The sequence below is a fragment of the Hyaena hyaena genome, unplaced genomic scaffold (assembly GCF_003009895.1).
Source record: "Hyaena hyaena isolate Hyena2069 unplaced genomic scaffold, ASM300989v1 scaffold_118, whole genome shotgun sequence".
Taxonomy (NCBI): Eukaryota; Metazoa; Chordata; class Mammalia; order Carnivora; family Hyaenidae; genus Hyaena; species Hyaena hyaena.
Genome location: NW_024080751.1, coordinates 3,469,780 through 3,485,541, shown reverse-complemented (window position 1 = coordinate 3,485,541; position 15,762 = coordinate 3,469,780). Strand labels below are relative to the sequence as shown.

At 58.7% G+C, this 15,762-nt stretch overlaps 1 protein-coding gene across 1 annotated transcript in view; it reads left to right on the top strand.

Annotated features, from left to right (window-relative positions):
* PHACTR3 (phosphatase and actin regulator 3) overlaps positions 1 to 15,762 on the top strand; it is a 209,314-nt gene that overhangs the window by 121,213 nt on the left and 72,339 nt on the right. The window contains exons 4-5 of the mRNA XM_039236929.1: positions 5,988 to 6,170; positions 15,171 to 15,383. Coding sequence (XP_039092860.1) covers positions 5,988 to 6,170; positions 15,171 to 15,383 — 396 coding nt within the window. The remainder of the gene's footprint in view (positions 1 to 5,987; positions 6,171 to 15,170; positions 15,384 to 15,762) is intronic.

The window sequence follows — 15,762 nt, the reverse complement described above, 5'->3', positions numbered from 1 at the left end:
GGAGCAGCTCCCTGAGAGCACGAGGTGCCCCTGTGCCCTTCCCAGCAGCGCGTTTGTCGTTTGGCCCAGGAATCAGGACCAGGAAGGGACCTTGCAAAGCGAGGGGCTCCAGATGTGTACCAGGCTCTGCCCCCGGCCGGCTGGTATTCTCAAACCCATTCTAGTCTTCGACCTCATGTCTCTTCTTCAGCTTCAAGGAGTGAAGTTTTTTTTTTTTTTTTTTTTTTTTTTAAAGAGTGCGAGCAGGGGATGGGGAGAGATGGAGACAGAATCTGAAGCAGGCTTCAGGCTCTGAGCTGGAACTCACAAACCATGAGATCATGACCTGAGCTGAAGTTGAACACTTAACCGACTGAGCCCCCCCAGGCACCCCTGAAGTAGTTTTTTTTAAGTTTATTTATTTTGAGAGAGAAAGGGAGAGAGAGAAACCCAAGTAGGCTCTGCACTGTCAGCTCAGAGCCTGATGCCGGGCTCGATCCGTGAGACGATGACCTGAGCTGAAATCAAGAGTCAGATGCTCAACCGACTGAGCCCTCCGCGTGTCCCAAGAGTGAAATATTTTGGTGATGCCATCTTCGTGGGAAATCCACACAGCGGATTGCTTACAGTTGACGATCTAACTTGCATGTAAGAGGGGAGCTCAGTACCCAGTCCCACGAGGTTCAGAGGTCAAATGCTTTGACTCTCGGATTTGGGGAGATGTCCCTGTTGATAGAAATCTGGACTGTTAGTCTGGATGGGACACAACAGCCCCAAATTCTGCATTTTGCATGTGTTTCCACTGAACCTTCCTCTGGATCTTGGGGAAGGGGGAAGGAAAATGAAAACAGACCTAAGGCCTGTGTACCATCTATCACAGAAAATACTGTCGCTGGTGAATGAAAAGTCAATAGAGAGGTGGGTTTGATTCCTGTCAGGAAAATAAAGGGGTGAGAGCAAAATCCAAGGGGAGTCCCCCAAAAGAGCAGTCTGCCCCTCCTCCTCTCTGGGTCTTTGTTAAACAGTTTTGTCTGATGGACTGACGGGCCATATGGAGCAGGCGGTGTCTGGCTTTGGCCTCTGGCATGTCGTCTGCCAGCCCCCCCTTCAGATCACACTTTGTCTTGCTGAGTGATTCTGAACTGGGGGCCGGGTGGGTCTGACACACGGTCTCCTTCCTCAGCGGTTGAAACTATGCTCATTAGGTGATGCCACAGAGATGATCCTACAGACATGCACACGAGGTCCCCGCAGAGAGGGGCAGGGCGAGCACCCGGAGAATAGGACCCAGGACCCGACCTGGGCAGGGGGCCACGGGGTCATGTCTGCGGCATCCCAGGGCACCAGGAGACAGGCTGGATCTGGGAGCGAGCTGCACGTTAGCACCGCCCTGGGGCCCCACAATCAGATGCCCCGGGGCGGTGGGGGGGGCTCTGTGATCAGATGCCCTGGGGGCGGGGCCCACACACCTGTGCTTCATCTTCCTCCCCAGCTGCCTCAGGCTTTGGCCCTACTGATGCTGAGAAGCAGAGAGTGCGGGGAAGTGGGGCATATCTTCCAGTCCCGGTGGGCTTCACGGTGGAAGGGACAAGGTGGGGGGAGGTACAGGCAGGTAGGAAGTGTGGAGGGAGACCTGGATCTGAGAGAGCCTCCTGTCTTCCCCGCAGCCCCTCAACAAAGTGAGACCCCTCCCCCCAGGGAGCGGCTGGGTGACAAAGGCACTTCCGAGTGGCCGGCTGCAGGAGCCCAGGGCAGCACAGGGCATGGGCAGAGCGGGTCTGCAGTGAGCCTGCCCAGCCTCTTGCTGAGGGGGGCATGTTAGGGTAGCAGGTGCCTCTGGGAGGCGGCCTGGGGTTGGGGGGCGGCGTGCTCTTGTGTGGAACTCTTCCCTGCATGTGCTGCAGCTCCTGAGCAGCGGGGATCTAGGATGGTGTGTGGCAGGCAGGCGGCTCCTGGGGCGCCTACTGTCCACCCTGCACTGGGGCTCGGGCCGCGCACTTGCTTAGAAGGTTGAAGTCAGGTCCTGGGCAGGCCCTGTGGGTCCCTAATTCGTCCTGGCATTGGGATGACCGGCGTTCTGCTGGGTGCTGGGGATCCTTGGTGGGGCTGTTGAGTGCCCCCTCCCAGCCCCAGGTCGGCAGCTGAGCGCTGAGCCTCCTCCCCTCCAATGGCCTCTGTCTCACGTCGGTGTGGGGGTGAGTCCCCCTCCTGGGTTCAGATGAAGGGCTCAGCGGCCACCACCTGCTCCCAGCTGCGCTGCTTGTCTGCGGCTGGAGCGCCTCCCTGTGGCTGAGCTGTACCCGGGGCTTCACACCCAGCGGGCGCCTGTGTGGTGGGTGTGGGTGACAGTGACCGAGTGGCCCAGAGAGGCTGCCACTGGCTCGCGTCACAGACTCCGCAGAGCTGCCCCAGCCCTCACACGGGGCCTTCTTCGGCCGGGACACAGCCTCACACAGGCACGCTCTCCGTGTTCGTCACCTGGGGGCTTGCCCACACACAGCAGTCAGCAGCATGGTGGTGTGGGCTGGTCCCCAGGGTCCCCAGGAGATGGGCCTGGGTCCCTCTCTGGGTGTGTGGTTTTATGAGGCTGTCTGACCCGCCCACTCCTCGTTCCTGCAAGTCTGCTCATCTGCCTGGTTGGGGGGGCCCTTCCCCCACTGTCTTCCCTGCTTTGGCCCCTCTCCTCCGACTCCTCGGTGACCAGTGAGGGCCAGCACCATCCCACCCCCGCCACCCCGTCCCTAGTCCGTGGGAGCCCGCACATTTCTCCCGAGTCACTTCCCTCCATCTGCCCGTGTGTGTCCACGGGGCATTTGCTTCAGTAACTGGAGGAATCTCTGTTCCACCGCTGGATGGGAGAAGGAGACATTCGTGTTCAGTGACCCAAGACACGCGGTTTCCTTTCTCCGGAGGGGGGGGGGCGGGCAGCGACAAATCAGGTGCGTTTGGCCTCTACGTGGCGGGAAGCTGGGGGCAGCACGCGCGTGTTTGCTGCACGTTCCCTGTCGCCGCGGCTGCTCCGTGTATCACAGGGGGCCCACCGTGTGCCCCTCCACAGCCCCCGGGGCCAGAGCAGGCCGGCAGGGAGGGCTGGCTGAGCAGCGAGGCACGGGGGACAAGCCACCCACATCTCCGCCCCCTCCCCAGCCGGCGTTTCTAGGCAACAGCCCTGCCAGCAGCGCTATTTTAGGAACCGCAACTTTTCATTGAACGTGATTATGAACCGGAGCTCTGAGCACAGCCCAGAAAGGTCCTACAGTCCGCCGAGCTGGGGTGCAGGGGTGGATGGAGCCTTGACCGGCCGGCCCCGGGCCACAGGCCTCTGGGCCCTGCGTGCGGAGCTCTGACCACTTGATTGCAGTTGTGACGATTAGGGCGAAGGTCGTCCGTCCAAACCCTTTCTAAGGAGGGGTGTCTGCGTCCGTCAGCGGCGGGTGGCAGCCTCCCCTGCGGAGTTGCGCGTCTGCAGAGATGGTGCCGGGTCCCTGGTGGGCACACCTTCCCCGCAGTGCTGGCCATCCTCCGCACCCTCCAGGCCCAGTACACTAGCGGTGGAGACTGTCACGACTGTGTGTCAAGTACGTGTAACCAGCCCTGACCAGCATCCGAGAGAGTACGATTTTGAGCTTGAACTTGGGCTGTGTGATGTTAACTGCCCCTGGGCGGGTGCTCTTGGCTGAAGTCTGGTCTTTGCCCACATTCGGGCAGGTTGGCAAATCCGCGCTGCAGGCCTGCGTCAGGCCAGGCCCAGGACCCATTTTTGCAAGGCCTTGGGTTGAGTATGGTGTTTAAACTTCAAGGGTTTTTGGAAAAACTTAAAAATATATAGACAGTATGTGCCATGTGGCCCACAGTGTCTGAAATCTCAGCCGCCTCCTTTTCGGGGAGAGGCTGCTAGCCCCTCGTCTAGAACCTTTGGTCGGGTGACCTGGCGCGTAGATGAGACCTTTCCAGCCCCAAGTGTCCACACTTCCGGCCCGGCCGGCCCTTCTGCCCCTCCCTGGGGAGAGGGCTGTGCAGCTGGGATGCCCGATGGGCAGTGGCTCTGACCTTGTCCTGTTGGGGTCACGTGGGCGCGTGGGCCCCACCAAGGGGCCTGGCCTTCAGTCTCCCTTGTCAGACCTCCTCAAAGGCAGTAAGATGCTCACAAGCGCGTGTGAAGTGGCTCCTCTTTGCCAGGTGCATTGTGTGGATGAACTGATCAATTCCCAGGTGGATGGCGTGAGGCAGGTAGTGATGTCCCCGTCTCAGAGGCGAGGGAGTGGATGCCCAGCGGTGTCTGCCGGGGGATGGGAAGCGGGGGTAGGGTGACCTTCTGTGTCTTGTCCAGTCAGGGCGCCTGGGGGGTGAAGGGGAGGTTGCTGGAGGACACGAGGCAGGTAGGGAGACTGGCCGAGGCGGACGGGGCCCGACTCTGAGATCAACCCCTGCATGCCCTGCGGTGATGGGAGGCAGCTCCCCCGAGCCAGGCTGGCGTCCCCACCGTGCGCGTCCCCCACTGCAGAGAGACGTGGGGGTCACGCTGCTGCTCTGCTCTGGGGTGACCCCCCTGAACTGGCTGTGATGCCTGAGGGGGCCGCGCAGGTGGCCTGTGCATCAGTCTGTGGTCTGTGTCTCAAAAGCTGTGACAGTTAGCAGCCGGTAGCGTTCCAGCCCAGACCTGCCCTCTGGCAGCCGTGCGACCGGACCAGTCACACACCTGGGCACGAGGCCCCTCATTTTCAATCAGAGGCCAGACCTCTGCGTCCCAGCAGCAGAGCCCAAGCAAGGGGAGACGCCAGATCACTTTTTCAGCCCTCCTGGGAGCCTGGGGTCAGTTTTTTAAATAAAATTTTTAAGCTTATTTATTTTGCGGGGGGAGGGGGAGCATGAGTGGGAGAGCAGCAGAGAGAAGGGAGAGGGAGAATCCTAAGCAAGCTTGGCACCATCAGCACAGAGCCCGATGTGGGGCTTGAACCCATGACCTGTGAGATCATGACCTGAGCCGAAATCAAGAGTCAGATGCTTAACTGGGGCGCCTGGGTGGCTCAGGTGGTTAAGTGTCCGACTTCGTCTCAGGTCATGATCTCACAGGTCGTGGGTTCGAGCCCTGCATCAGGCTCTGTGCTGACAGCTCAGAGCCTGGAGCTGCTTCGGATTCTGTGTCTCCCTCTCTCTCTGACCCTCCCCTGCTCACGCTCTCTCTCTCTCTCTCTCTCTCAAAAATAAATAAAACATTAAAAAAAAAAAAAAGAGTCAGATGCTTAACTGACTGAGCCCCGCAGGTGCTCCAAGCCTGGGATTATGTTTTTCTGAGAAGGCCACCTGTCTGGACCTAGGAACTCCTTGCTCTGTGCCCCCTCAGCCCTGGGCCTGCAGTGGCTTGGTGTGTGAGCCAGGCCTGACTTGTTAACCCCTGTCTCCCTGGGTGGGTGCAGTCCCAGACAGGCAGTGGGGGACTGAGAAGGTTTGAGTACCAGGGACCTGATCGTGGAATGGAGGGTGCAAACGTGGATTGGTTACCGGTAGCCGTGACAATGTCCTGTGGCAGGCCCCTGCAGCACGTCGGGGCATACAGCAGCCAGGGTTTGTGGCCCTGTCTGGGTTGGCCTCTGCTCAGGGCTGCGCCGTCTGCTGCTCGCCCCCGGCCCGCTGCCCCGTGTGTCCTGGCAGCGGGGCTCGTGGGGCTTGATTGCAGGAGCGTGCAAGCACTTTTGAGGGCATGGCTGCATCAAACCTGCTGATGCTCTGTTGGTCGGAGCAAGCTGCAGGGTGGAGGCCAGCGTGGGAGCGGGCGAGGGCCGCCCGGAGGTACCGATGCGGGTGGAGGCTTTCCCGGGGTCCCACGGGCAGGCGGTGTGCAGGGGCCAGGGCGGGGGTGGGGCTGAGGCAGCACTGGGGCTGGATGTGGAGAGGGACCCCGGGGGCGAGGCGGGGCCTGGGCCACCTCTCCCAGGAAGGCACCTCGCGTGGATGAATGCACGTAGGGAGGGGGACACGGGCCTACTGACAGCCACGCTTCCTTACAGATGCTGAGAACAAAGCGTGCGGTCCTGACGGGGGCCCCCGAGCTGCGCAGAGCGAGCCGTCCACCCCCAAGCAGGAGATGCTGACGTCCGCAGAAGCCCAGCCAGGAAGCCCGGCGGCCGCTGGGACGGACCAGTCTTCCCTGGACGCGCCGCTGCCCTCGGACCCGCCTTCTGACGATGCAGGTACCGGCTGTCACCGCGCAGGCTGAGGTCCCCGGCTCCGGCCCGGGCAGCGGCTCTGGGAGAATCCTGTCCTTGGAGGCACAGCCGTGCTCTGGGCTCTGGGCCCCCCCGTACTCTGCCGGGTGGTTGGGTTTAAACTTTGCTGGAGCGTTTTTCTCTGCTGTCCCTTCCTGAGCCTGGGACGTACGTGCCGTTGGGAACTTAGCAGGAGCGTTCTCTCCAAGGGAGCCAGCGTCCCGTGGGAGCGTCTTTGTTGACCCCAAGACGGCAGGGTGGAGGGACGGTGGAGGGACCTTCCTAGTGGCCCAAATCCTCAGCAGGTGGCTGCGTCCTCCACAGAGAATGAGCTCAGTGCCCGGCACGCGGCGGTGTGAGCGGGGGCGCCCGAGGCCGTGTTCCGCACACGCAGGGCTGCGCTCACCACCTCACCCAGGGGCGAGCTGCGTGTGTTGCTCGGAGCCTCTCTTCCCTGTTAAGTGGGAAAAGCAGTAGTTTTCGGTCAGTGTTATTTGACGGTAACGTGTACCACGCGGAGGCCCTGGGGACGGCGGGGGCCGGGCTGGAGGTGGTGGCGGTGGTTTTCATTGACCAGTCCAGACGGGTGCCGCTGTGGACGGGGTGGGGAGGAAGGGAAGACGGAGAGGAAGACAGACATGAACCCACCGAGGGAGCCGTGGTGCTTTGAAGTATCCGCCCCCTCTTCTTCTGACCCATCCACGTTTCTACAGGAATGTTCGGGGGGACCTCACCATCAAGCTGGGAGCTTTTCCCCTCGTAAAATCACAAGTTATAAGTATGTGAGGCGCGGCGTGGGGGCTGGCAGTTGAACCATCTCCACGAGCGTGGCAGGTGGGAACTCCAGGCTGTGTGGACGGGGCTGCTGTGGTTTGGGAGTCAGGAGGGCCTCTCTTCTCTGCTGCCTTCTTCTGCCAAACAAGGCGCACGCCCACACTTCCCACCGGCTGCCCCGGCCCGTGTTAGCAGGCACCTGCTAACAGGTGTGCTCTGCCGTCCCTGGGGGTGGCCAGGCCTCCCTGGTTGATGATGCGATAGGGGCTTGGGGTCTGAAGGGCTGTGACCCTTGGGACGGTCCTGGCCCCTCCTGCAGGGACCCTCTCAGCGTATGCCCGTGTCCTCATGGCCCAAGGCATCAGATTTGCGTCAAAGCGGCGGCTGGCCTGACCCCACCTGAGCCCTGGCCTTGGCCGCCCGCACCAGCCCCCTACGGGCCCCTGGCCCTTCTCCTTGGCGGGTTCTTTCTGATGCTCAGCTCCGCCTGCTCCGTCGGTGCCCCTGCTAACCCCAGGCGCTCATTTTCTCTCCAGGTTTGGTTTGGGGATCGATTCTTGGGAGCACAGTTGGTTTGTTGGGGCCACAGATTCGTGTTAAAGACTTGCTCCTGGACGGGACGTGCTGTCGGGTCCAAATGGCGAATGTATGTGGGTCTTGTCCTCCCAGAGGGATGGGGGAAGGCGTCCGGGGGCTGGGCAGTCCAGTGCCGAACAGGCATTGGCCAGGTAGAGCGTGAGGAAAAGAACCTCCTGGATGGGGAAGGACATTTGCAAAGACCGAGAACAGGGTCGGCGCTTTTTTTCTGCACGGGGCCAGCTAGCTGCGGTTGCCTTTGTGGGTCAGAAGGTTCCTGGTGAAACCACGTGCTGCCTCAGAAGATGTGCCGGGTGCCAGCAAACCCGATGTACCAAAGCAGCCCGCAGGCTGGAGTTCGGGGCTGTGGTTGACGAGGGCGCAGGACAGACCAGGGCACTTCTGCAGAAGTACGTGTGGCCAGAGCGGGGTACGATGGAGCAAGAGGGGCTGGGGCGGCTGGAGCCCTGGGAGATGGGGCTGGAGGTGGGGCCACAGGGGATTAGTGCTGTGGGGGGAGCAGCGGGCTGCAGGGGGGCCGGGGCCTGGGGCGCGAGACCGCTGTCCCTGGGTGGCGGGGGGCCCCGGCGATGCAGCCTCACCCCGCAGCTGGACTCTTTGTTCCTGCCCTCGGGGTGGGTCCTGTGGCCCCGGGAGAGGAGTTTCCAGAGGTGGCGTGTGGCCAATACCTAGAGACCATTTTAACAGCGAAGTTTACTCATCAGCGCAGGTGGAATGGTTTCTCACCCAGTGTGATGCTAGTGGTTTGCTTCTAATAAACAAGCTGAAACGAAAAGTATGAGTTCACGTAAAAGAAAACGCAGCAAACCAAAGTATTAGGAACACAGAAAACTCCAGATTTTCTTTTTTTTTTTAATTTTTTTTTAATGTTTTATTTATTTCTAGGAGAGAGAGAGACAGCGTGAGCAGGGGAGGGTCAGAGAGAGAGAGAGTCACAGAATCTGAAACAGGCTCCAGGCTCTGAGCTGGCAGTCAGCACAGAGCCCGACGCGGGGCTCGAACCCACGAACCGCGAGATCATGACCTAAGCGAAAGTCGGACGCTTAACCGACTAAGCCACCCAGGCGCCCCAAAACTCCAGATTTTCTAAAGGACGCCAGTTGTATGCAGGACGCTGTTCTGAGCACAGACGTTAGCGTGTTTTGTGCTGGAAAAGCCATGAGGGTGTTAGCATGCTTGTCGCCGTTTCCCTCAAGATGAAATGGAGGTGCGTGGGGCCTGTGGCTCACCCAGGGGTGTAGAACTAGGGAATTCGGAGCAACATGTTTGCCAGGCCAGCTGGGGCCTGAGACGTGCCTCAACTCCTCGCTGAGCTGTGTGACGAAGTCACTCAGCCCCTCTGAGCCTGTGCCCTCAGCCACAAATGAGGAAAACGCCGCACCACGTCGCAGGGTTGCTGCATCTAGATAATGCGCGGGGATCCCCTGCTCAGTCCGGACACTCGCTGCGCGCTCCGGGGGAGTGTTTGCCCCTGGCGATTACTGTCTTTGTCATCACAGAAAAGCAACTTTTGGGGAGCGAGGCATTAACACGCGGGACGCGGCTGCCTGCAGGTGCCCCCTTGCCTTGTTCAGCTCATGTGTTCTGGGAGGCGGGTCCTCCTGGCTTCGCTCTCGAGAGGGGGGCGCTGCCGGGGGCCTGGAATCCTGCACGAGCAGCTCCAGGGCTGCATGGAGAAGCCTGGCCTTGCCCTTCAGTGAGGGAGCGGATTACAGTCTAACAGACTTGAAACCCCCTGCTTAAATAATTGCAAGTTAACGTTTAAAAATTCGGAGCTTTCACAGAAACTTTCAGCGTTGGGGGTCCGCTGGGCTGCTGTTCCCATGCAGCCAGTCACCAGGGGCTGTGAAGGGGCCGCTCCCTGCAAGGGGCGCACCTGTCAGCTCCTGCCCCGGCCTGTCCTGCCGCGGGGTGACCCGCCCTGGGCTTCGTTATCACGCGGCGGATACGGTGGTCTCCCCCGTCCGCAGCCTCGCTCTCTGCAGTTTCAGTCCCCGCCGTCAGCCGCCGTCTGGAAGCAGGTACCCCTCCTCCTGACACGTCGTCAGAAGGTCAACAGTAACCTAACGTTCTGTCCCAGGCCCGCGCCACGTTTCATCTCCTCCCGTAGGCTTGTACCCTCTCCCATCACAGGAAGGGTGAGTGCCACATAAGGAGGCGTCCGGAGGGGGAGAGGGAGCGAGAGACCGCATAGCCTTCATTACAGATCACAGCTTGTTCTCACACTTGCTGTGTTTTACGAGTTTTTGTGAATCTCTTCCTGTGCCTAATCTGTAAATCGCACGTTATCAGAGGCGTGTGCGTAGAGGAGGAAACCCACTGCCTCCTGGATTCGGAGCTCTGCATGGTGTCAGGTGTCCGCGGGGGGCCGGGAACGCATTCCCTGCAGATACGGGCTGGGGCTGCTGGAGTTAAGGCGTGAGGTGTCTGGGGGCCACGACAGGACCCAGGTCTGCAGGGCTGACGCAGCGCTGGGGGAGACCGGCTCTTACCAGGCTCCGTTCAGCTCTCAGCCTTGTCCCCGCGCCCTGCACGCCCACACCCGAGGGAGGCGCGTGCCTGCGGCCCGTCCCTCGGCTGCGGTCAATGCCTGACAGAGGAAGCTGGATTCTAGGCGGCCACGACGTCTGGGGAGTGCTCAAGCCTGCACCCGGGGTCTCTACTTGACCGCAGGCAGTTCATGGAAATGGCCAGGGGCCCAGAATGGGATCCCCCAGGGACTGTGTGGTGGTCACCGTGTCCTGGAGGGGTGGCTGCTATCTCTCAGACAGCAGACTTCTGCGAACTTGGCTGGGGGGTGGGGCGAGGGAGGGGCCACGTGTCCATGTGTGTCCAGGGGACATCGCTCGTTGGCCAGGTGGCAACCCCTGCTTCCACGTGCCACAAACTGCCGTGTGTGTTTGGAGGGGAGCAGAGGGGATTACGTCCAAGTACCACAGGGCTCTTAGGAGAAGGATGTTATCAAAGATCCAGACCTTTGTTGTTTTTGTTTTGTGGTTTTTTTGACCCTCAGTTTGAGTTTGGTGACTTGGATTGACTTTGGACTCTTGTATTTGGGGTGCTTTTGTTTTTCCTGGTTTTATTTGGATGGTGCTATACAAGTGGCCCAGCATTCCCTAAAAAGCCCAGAAGGATCTGTTTTAACTTTAAATGGGACAGGTGGCTGTCCAGTGTTTCTGTTGCTTGGCAGGGGGCTGTGCTCTGACATTCTCAAGAACGCATGAATTAAAAAGGAAAGTGGCATTCAGTAAACCTATCCTATGTTCAGTGTGTTTTCTTAACAGCCCCATTTGCTCAGATGAGAAGGCAGAGGCCCAGAGAGATTGTTGCTTATCTAAGGCCAGGGAGCCCCTAAGTGGCAAGCTGAGGTTTGTTCCCCAGACCTGCTTTTAACCATAATACTCCACAGGGCACCTGGGTGGCTCAGTCGGTTAAGCGTCTGACTCTTGACTTCAGCTCAGGTCATATCTTATAGTTGGTGAGTTTGAGCCCCATGTTGGGCTCTGTGCTGATGGCACAAAGCCTTCTTGGGATTCTCTCTCTCTACCCATCTCCTGCTTGCACTCTCTCTCAAAATAAAATAAACTTACAAAAAAAAAAAAAAACCATAATACTCTATAACCCAAACTAGAGGTGCTTCTGGAATGCTCTGGAATGTGGGTTGTTTGTGATGTAAGAAGGGGATGGTGAGTGGCAGGCTGTAGGTCAGACCCAACTGCCCCCGTGTCTGTCTGGCACGCGCAGTGTGCTAGCGCTGTACAGCCAGATGCCAAGCCGAGTCCGCCCCTCGCTGACTGCTGGGGGCGCTTCGGCACTCACTGCTCAGGACCTGGGCTCGTCCCACCTGCCCCTGGGACTTGGGCGGCTGCCTTGCCCTGGGCCAGCTGTCCCAGCTGAGACATGCTGGGTGTTTGGGGTGCCGCGAAACTGCACACAACAGCTGTCCCCCAGCCCACCAGGACCCGCCTATCTCTCTGGTCAATCTCAGTCTTGGAAGGTCTCCAATGGGTGGTACCTGGGCTCGGAGCATGCCCGCCACCTGGGCAGTTTCCAAGACCAAAGGGCAAAGAGCTTTTTCTCTGGTTACCTAAGTACCTACATAATATTCTAGAATTTGCCTCTTGTCCCGCAAAGCCTAAAATATTTACTATCTGTCCCTATAGCTGGAAAAAAAAGTTTATCAGCCCCTGCTTAGGACAGTAAGTGGGTGCCACACAGAAGCATGTCAGTGGAATGTTTCCTAAAGTGTGCTAGTGAGTCCCGGATGTGTGCACTTGATTGAGCTCTGGTTGTGTCTGTTCCTCACCTGAACCCTATGCGGTGGTTTGTGCAGCCAAATGGGAGGCTTGGCTGAGAGTTCACTTTGGTGAGAAGCGACCTCTGCTGGTCAGGGGAGCACAGCAACAGCCCCCAAGCGAGCATCTCAAATGTGGGGAAACATGTGAAACTGACATCGTCTTCTACATCTTTTTTCTGATATAACAGTAAGATTTTCATGTTTTAATTTCAATAAATTTCCAAACTCTAATGGTAGCTACACACTCACATAAGCTGCAGAGGAAGATATAGGCTAAAAGATCTTAGAGCCCCACTTTCTCAGCCTGTGGAGCCCCAGACAGGTCAGGGACATAGAGGTGCCTGTGACAGGCATGGGTAAGTTTTGTGGGAAGATGTTGGATGGGATTTTGGTGAGACCCGCTGGTGTGTTGAGTCCAGGGCTCTCAGAGCAGAGGTGGGGAGCCTGCATTCCACCTTGGGCTGGTGGGGAGAGGGGACCTCTGCGGGGCTGGCAGAAGCTTGCCCTATGGTCTCTGGTTGAGGGGGATGGGCTGGGACCACGGACACCCAGAAGCCCAGAGCTGTCCTCACCAGTGCAGTACTCATTAGCTGCATGGCTATTTCAATTAATTAAAAGTAAATGAAATAAAAAATCCAGCTTCCCAGTCACTCTGGCCACTTGTCAGTTGCTCAATTGGCCACCCATGGCTGGTGGCTACTGAAATGGACAGGGACGAAACATTTCCAGCGTCTCAGACACTTGTATTGGGCAGCACCAGGCATGCGTGCATCCACTTCTGGCACAGGCAGGGAAGTTTTGCTGTTTGAATTGCCAGCCCCCTAGAAGTTGCTACACCAGCAGATACTCTAACCTGCAAATCCCTTTGTGGACAAATTTCGCAAAACCCCTGGTCTAGAGAGTGGATTTGGGGCAGGACGGGAAGGAGCCTGGAGGCCATGGCTGAGGTCCTGATCAAGACCAGGGAAGCTTGCATAGGGAGGACAAGTGGACGTTGCTGAGAAATATTTCGGAAGAAAAGTACATAGGATTTATCTGTGGATTACATATGAGGGGCAAGGTAGTGGGTGTCCAGTCTGGCTGCACAGCTGATGAGCTGTGTAGGAAGCCTAGTGAGGGTGGGGATCTGTCTGGTTGATGCCATGTCTGTGGCTTCCAGAAGGGTGCCTGAACCCCATAATTGTTCAAGGACCTTTGTAAGATGGGTTGATGGGTGGAAGCATCTGAAGGAAGGGGAAGGCTGGGTAGGGCTTACCCTTGGGAAATCAAGAGATGGGTTTGAGAATGTTTTGTTTTGCCTTGCTGACCTCCACATGAAGATGTCACAGTGGCTGATAATGTATGAGTCTGGAGCTAGGAGGGAAGGTCAGGGGTCGACAGAGAGATGGGATGGATTCTGAAGCCAGAGGACTGGATGGGAAAATGAGATGAGAGAATTGGAGCTGTGGACTGAGTAATGGGTCCTGGGCTGAAGGCTGAGGGCTGGGTCTTCCTGGGTAGCCTGGTGGAGCCTGCAGGGGGCTGAGCATGTGTGGCCAGTGTGACAGGAGGGAACTGAGGGACAGGTGTCTGGAGCCAAAGAGGAACATGATGGAGAGAGACTGAGGACAGCTGAGACAGATCAAGCGGCCCTGCCTCAGCTGACATAGGCTTGGGGACCCTGACCTGGACTGCCTGGTCTCCCCGTTAACCCTTCCCGTGGTAGCCCAGCTAAGGGAACCTGTGGAGTCCAGGTCATACACTGCCCACCTTGTCCAGACCCCCGGGACTCAGGGAGAAACTGTCCTGTCCATGTTTGCACATGGCAAGACCCAGGCTTGTGCCACAAGAGTGTCACAGCCATGAGGTCGGCCACGGACAATGAAAGAGGAAATGGTAATAACCTGGGATCCGTGGCACGTGCATTGTCTGCTTCTGGAGTCTCCGTGGAAATTCTCGAAGGGCAGGTATCAGGCCAGCCCCGTGGTTTCAGCACCACGGACAGCGCCCTGCCCCTTAGGGCCCCCAGAGCCTTCCCTGATGGATGGAGGAGTCCCAGGTGGTGACTTTGGGCCCAGCTCCCAAGCTGTTCCAGGGAGTGTTTGTATATTCCTCCTCGGCTGGTTGTGAAAAGTGAGACGAGGCCATGCCAGCAGGCATCTTGCACCAGGCTGGGTACCTGGGGCGTGCTCTGAGAGGGCAGGGTGTGCTGGGGTCCCCGCATGGGGATCGGGGCCCGCCTCTCTAGTATCTGGGAGGAAGGAAGGAAGATGGGGTTTCAGGGACAGTTGTGTTGGAGTCAGACATCTAAGAACAGCGCCCCCATCCCTGTCTGAAGGCCTCAGTTTCCCCTGGAGGTGAGGAGCTGGAGGCAGGTTGGAGGCAGTGACTGCAGAGTGGAGGCAGAGCTGAGGGCCCTGACAGTGGCAGTCCCCAGATGGCCACCACTAGGGCTTCTGTGTCGCCATCTTTCTCCTGCAGCACCCAGCGGGGTGGGCACTGGCAGGTGGAGGCCTTACCACAGAGCTGAGTGAAAGTGAGGCCGCGGACCTGGGGGGTGGGGAGGGTGGGTGGCGCGTGCCGGTCAGTAGGACTTGGGCCGGATGAAGGGAGAAGTGAAAAAACAAAGTTCATGGATGGGGGGAGAAAGCAGAGGAGGGGTGGACAGGCTTGGGGGTGGTGCTCAGGGGGCAACAGGAAGGAGAGGGCACAGGGGTGCTCAGTGGGCTGACCCTTCCTCAAAGCTGGGCCTCCCCCGCCTCCTGAACCACTCCTTGGGGCTACATGCCGGGGGCCAGGGGTGCTGAAAACCAGACATGTGAAGTCAGTGGCTGCTTTGAGGTCTACAGGTGCCAGACACACATCTCTTTGTTCCCTCCTGTTTAAACCTTGTGGCAATTCTGGGAGGGACTCTTGGTGTTTGTCAGATCTCAACGTGTGGGTAAATGGGGGCACTGGAGTGCGAGGAACTTACCAAGATCGCAGTGCAGGGGACGACTGGAGCCTGGGTGTGTCTCATTCCAGAGCTTCTGGTTGTGACCATCCCCAGGTCAGGTGGGAACGGGAGCTCTGGCGCCACCTGGTGACTGAGAAAAGGAATAGAATTACTCACACTCTTGAATTCCTTCCTCGCCCCTCTCCTTCCTCTCCCCCCACCCCCCCCATAGTTCTATTGACTTCTAAACTCATGGGGAATCAGATCTATATGGGGAACAACCCCCCTGTACCCTGCTCCTGCTAACAGTCCCACTTCACCCAACCTGCCTTTCTGTCCCTGCTCACGTCTACCCCCATCAGAGGAAGCATGGCTTCTGAACTCTGTTTTACCTTTGAACCAGCCAAGATGCCGTCAGCGTCCAGAGGTGAAGAAGCAGATGCCGCCGGCAGCCTCCCGCCCACCACGGATGAGCCTTCTCAAGCCTTAGCTGGGTCTGACTCCCTGGACAGCCCTCCCAGAGCCCTGGAGAGACCCGTGGGCCAGCTCCCCAGCCCCACGCTGCTGCCCACCCCACCGCCCAAGGCAGGCTGCAAAACCACGAAAAACGTCACAGGTAGGTCCGCACGCATCCTTCCATCCATTCACGCGTCCGTGCCTTCGGCCAGTCTTGAGGGGCTCCTGCTGCGGGCTGGCTCCCACCCTTTGCTTTTGGGATCCAGGCTCTGGGCAGGTCTAGGGGAGCAGAGCTGGAGGCAGGAGGGCTGGCTGCTCTTAGCAATGAGCTGTGGCTGTCAGGAGCAGACCCCTGGGCTCCCTCAAGAAGATGAGGTAGTCTATCGGCAGGAGTCAAAGGTGTCTTCCAGAACCTGAATGCAAAAGGTGTAGCCGTCTCCCAGGATGTGGACTTTGGAAGCTCAGGTGTTTGTCTGTCTCATATTCTCCCTCCCTCCTCCCTCCTCCCCTTCCTTCCCTCCTCTGTCCCTACTTCTCCC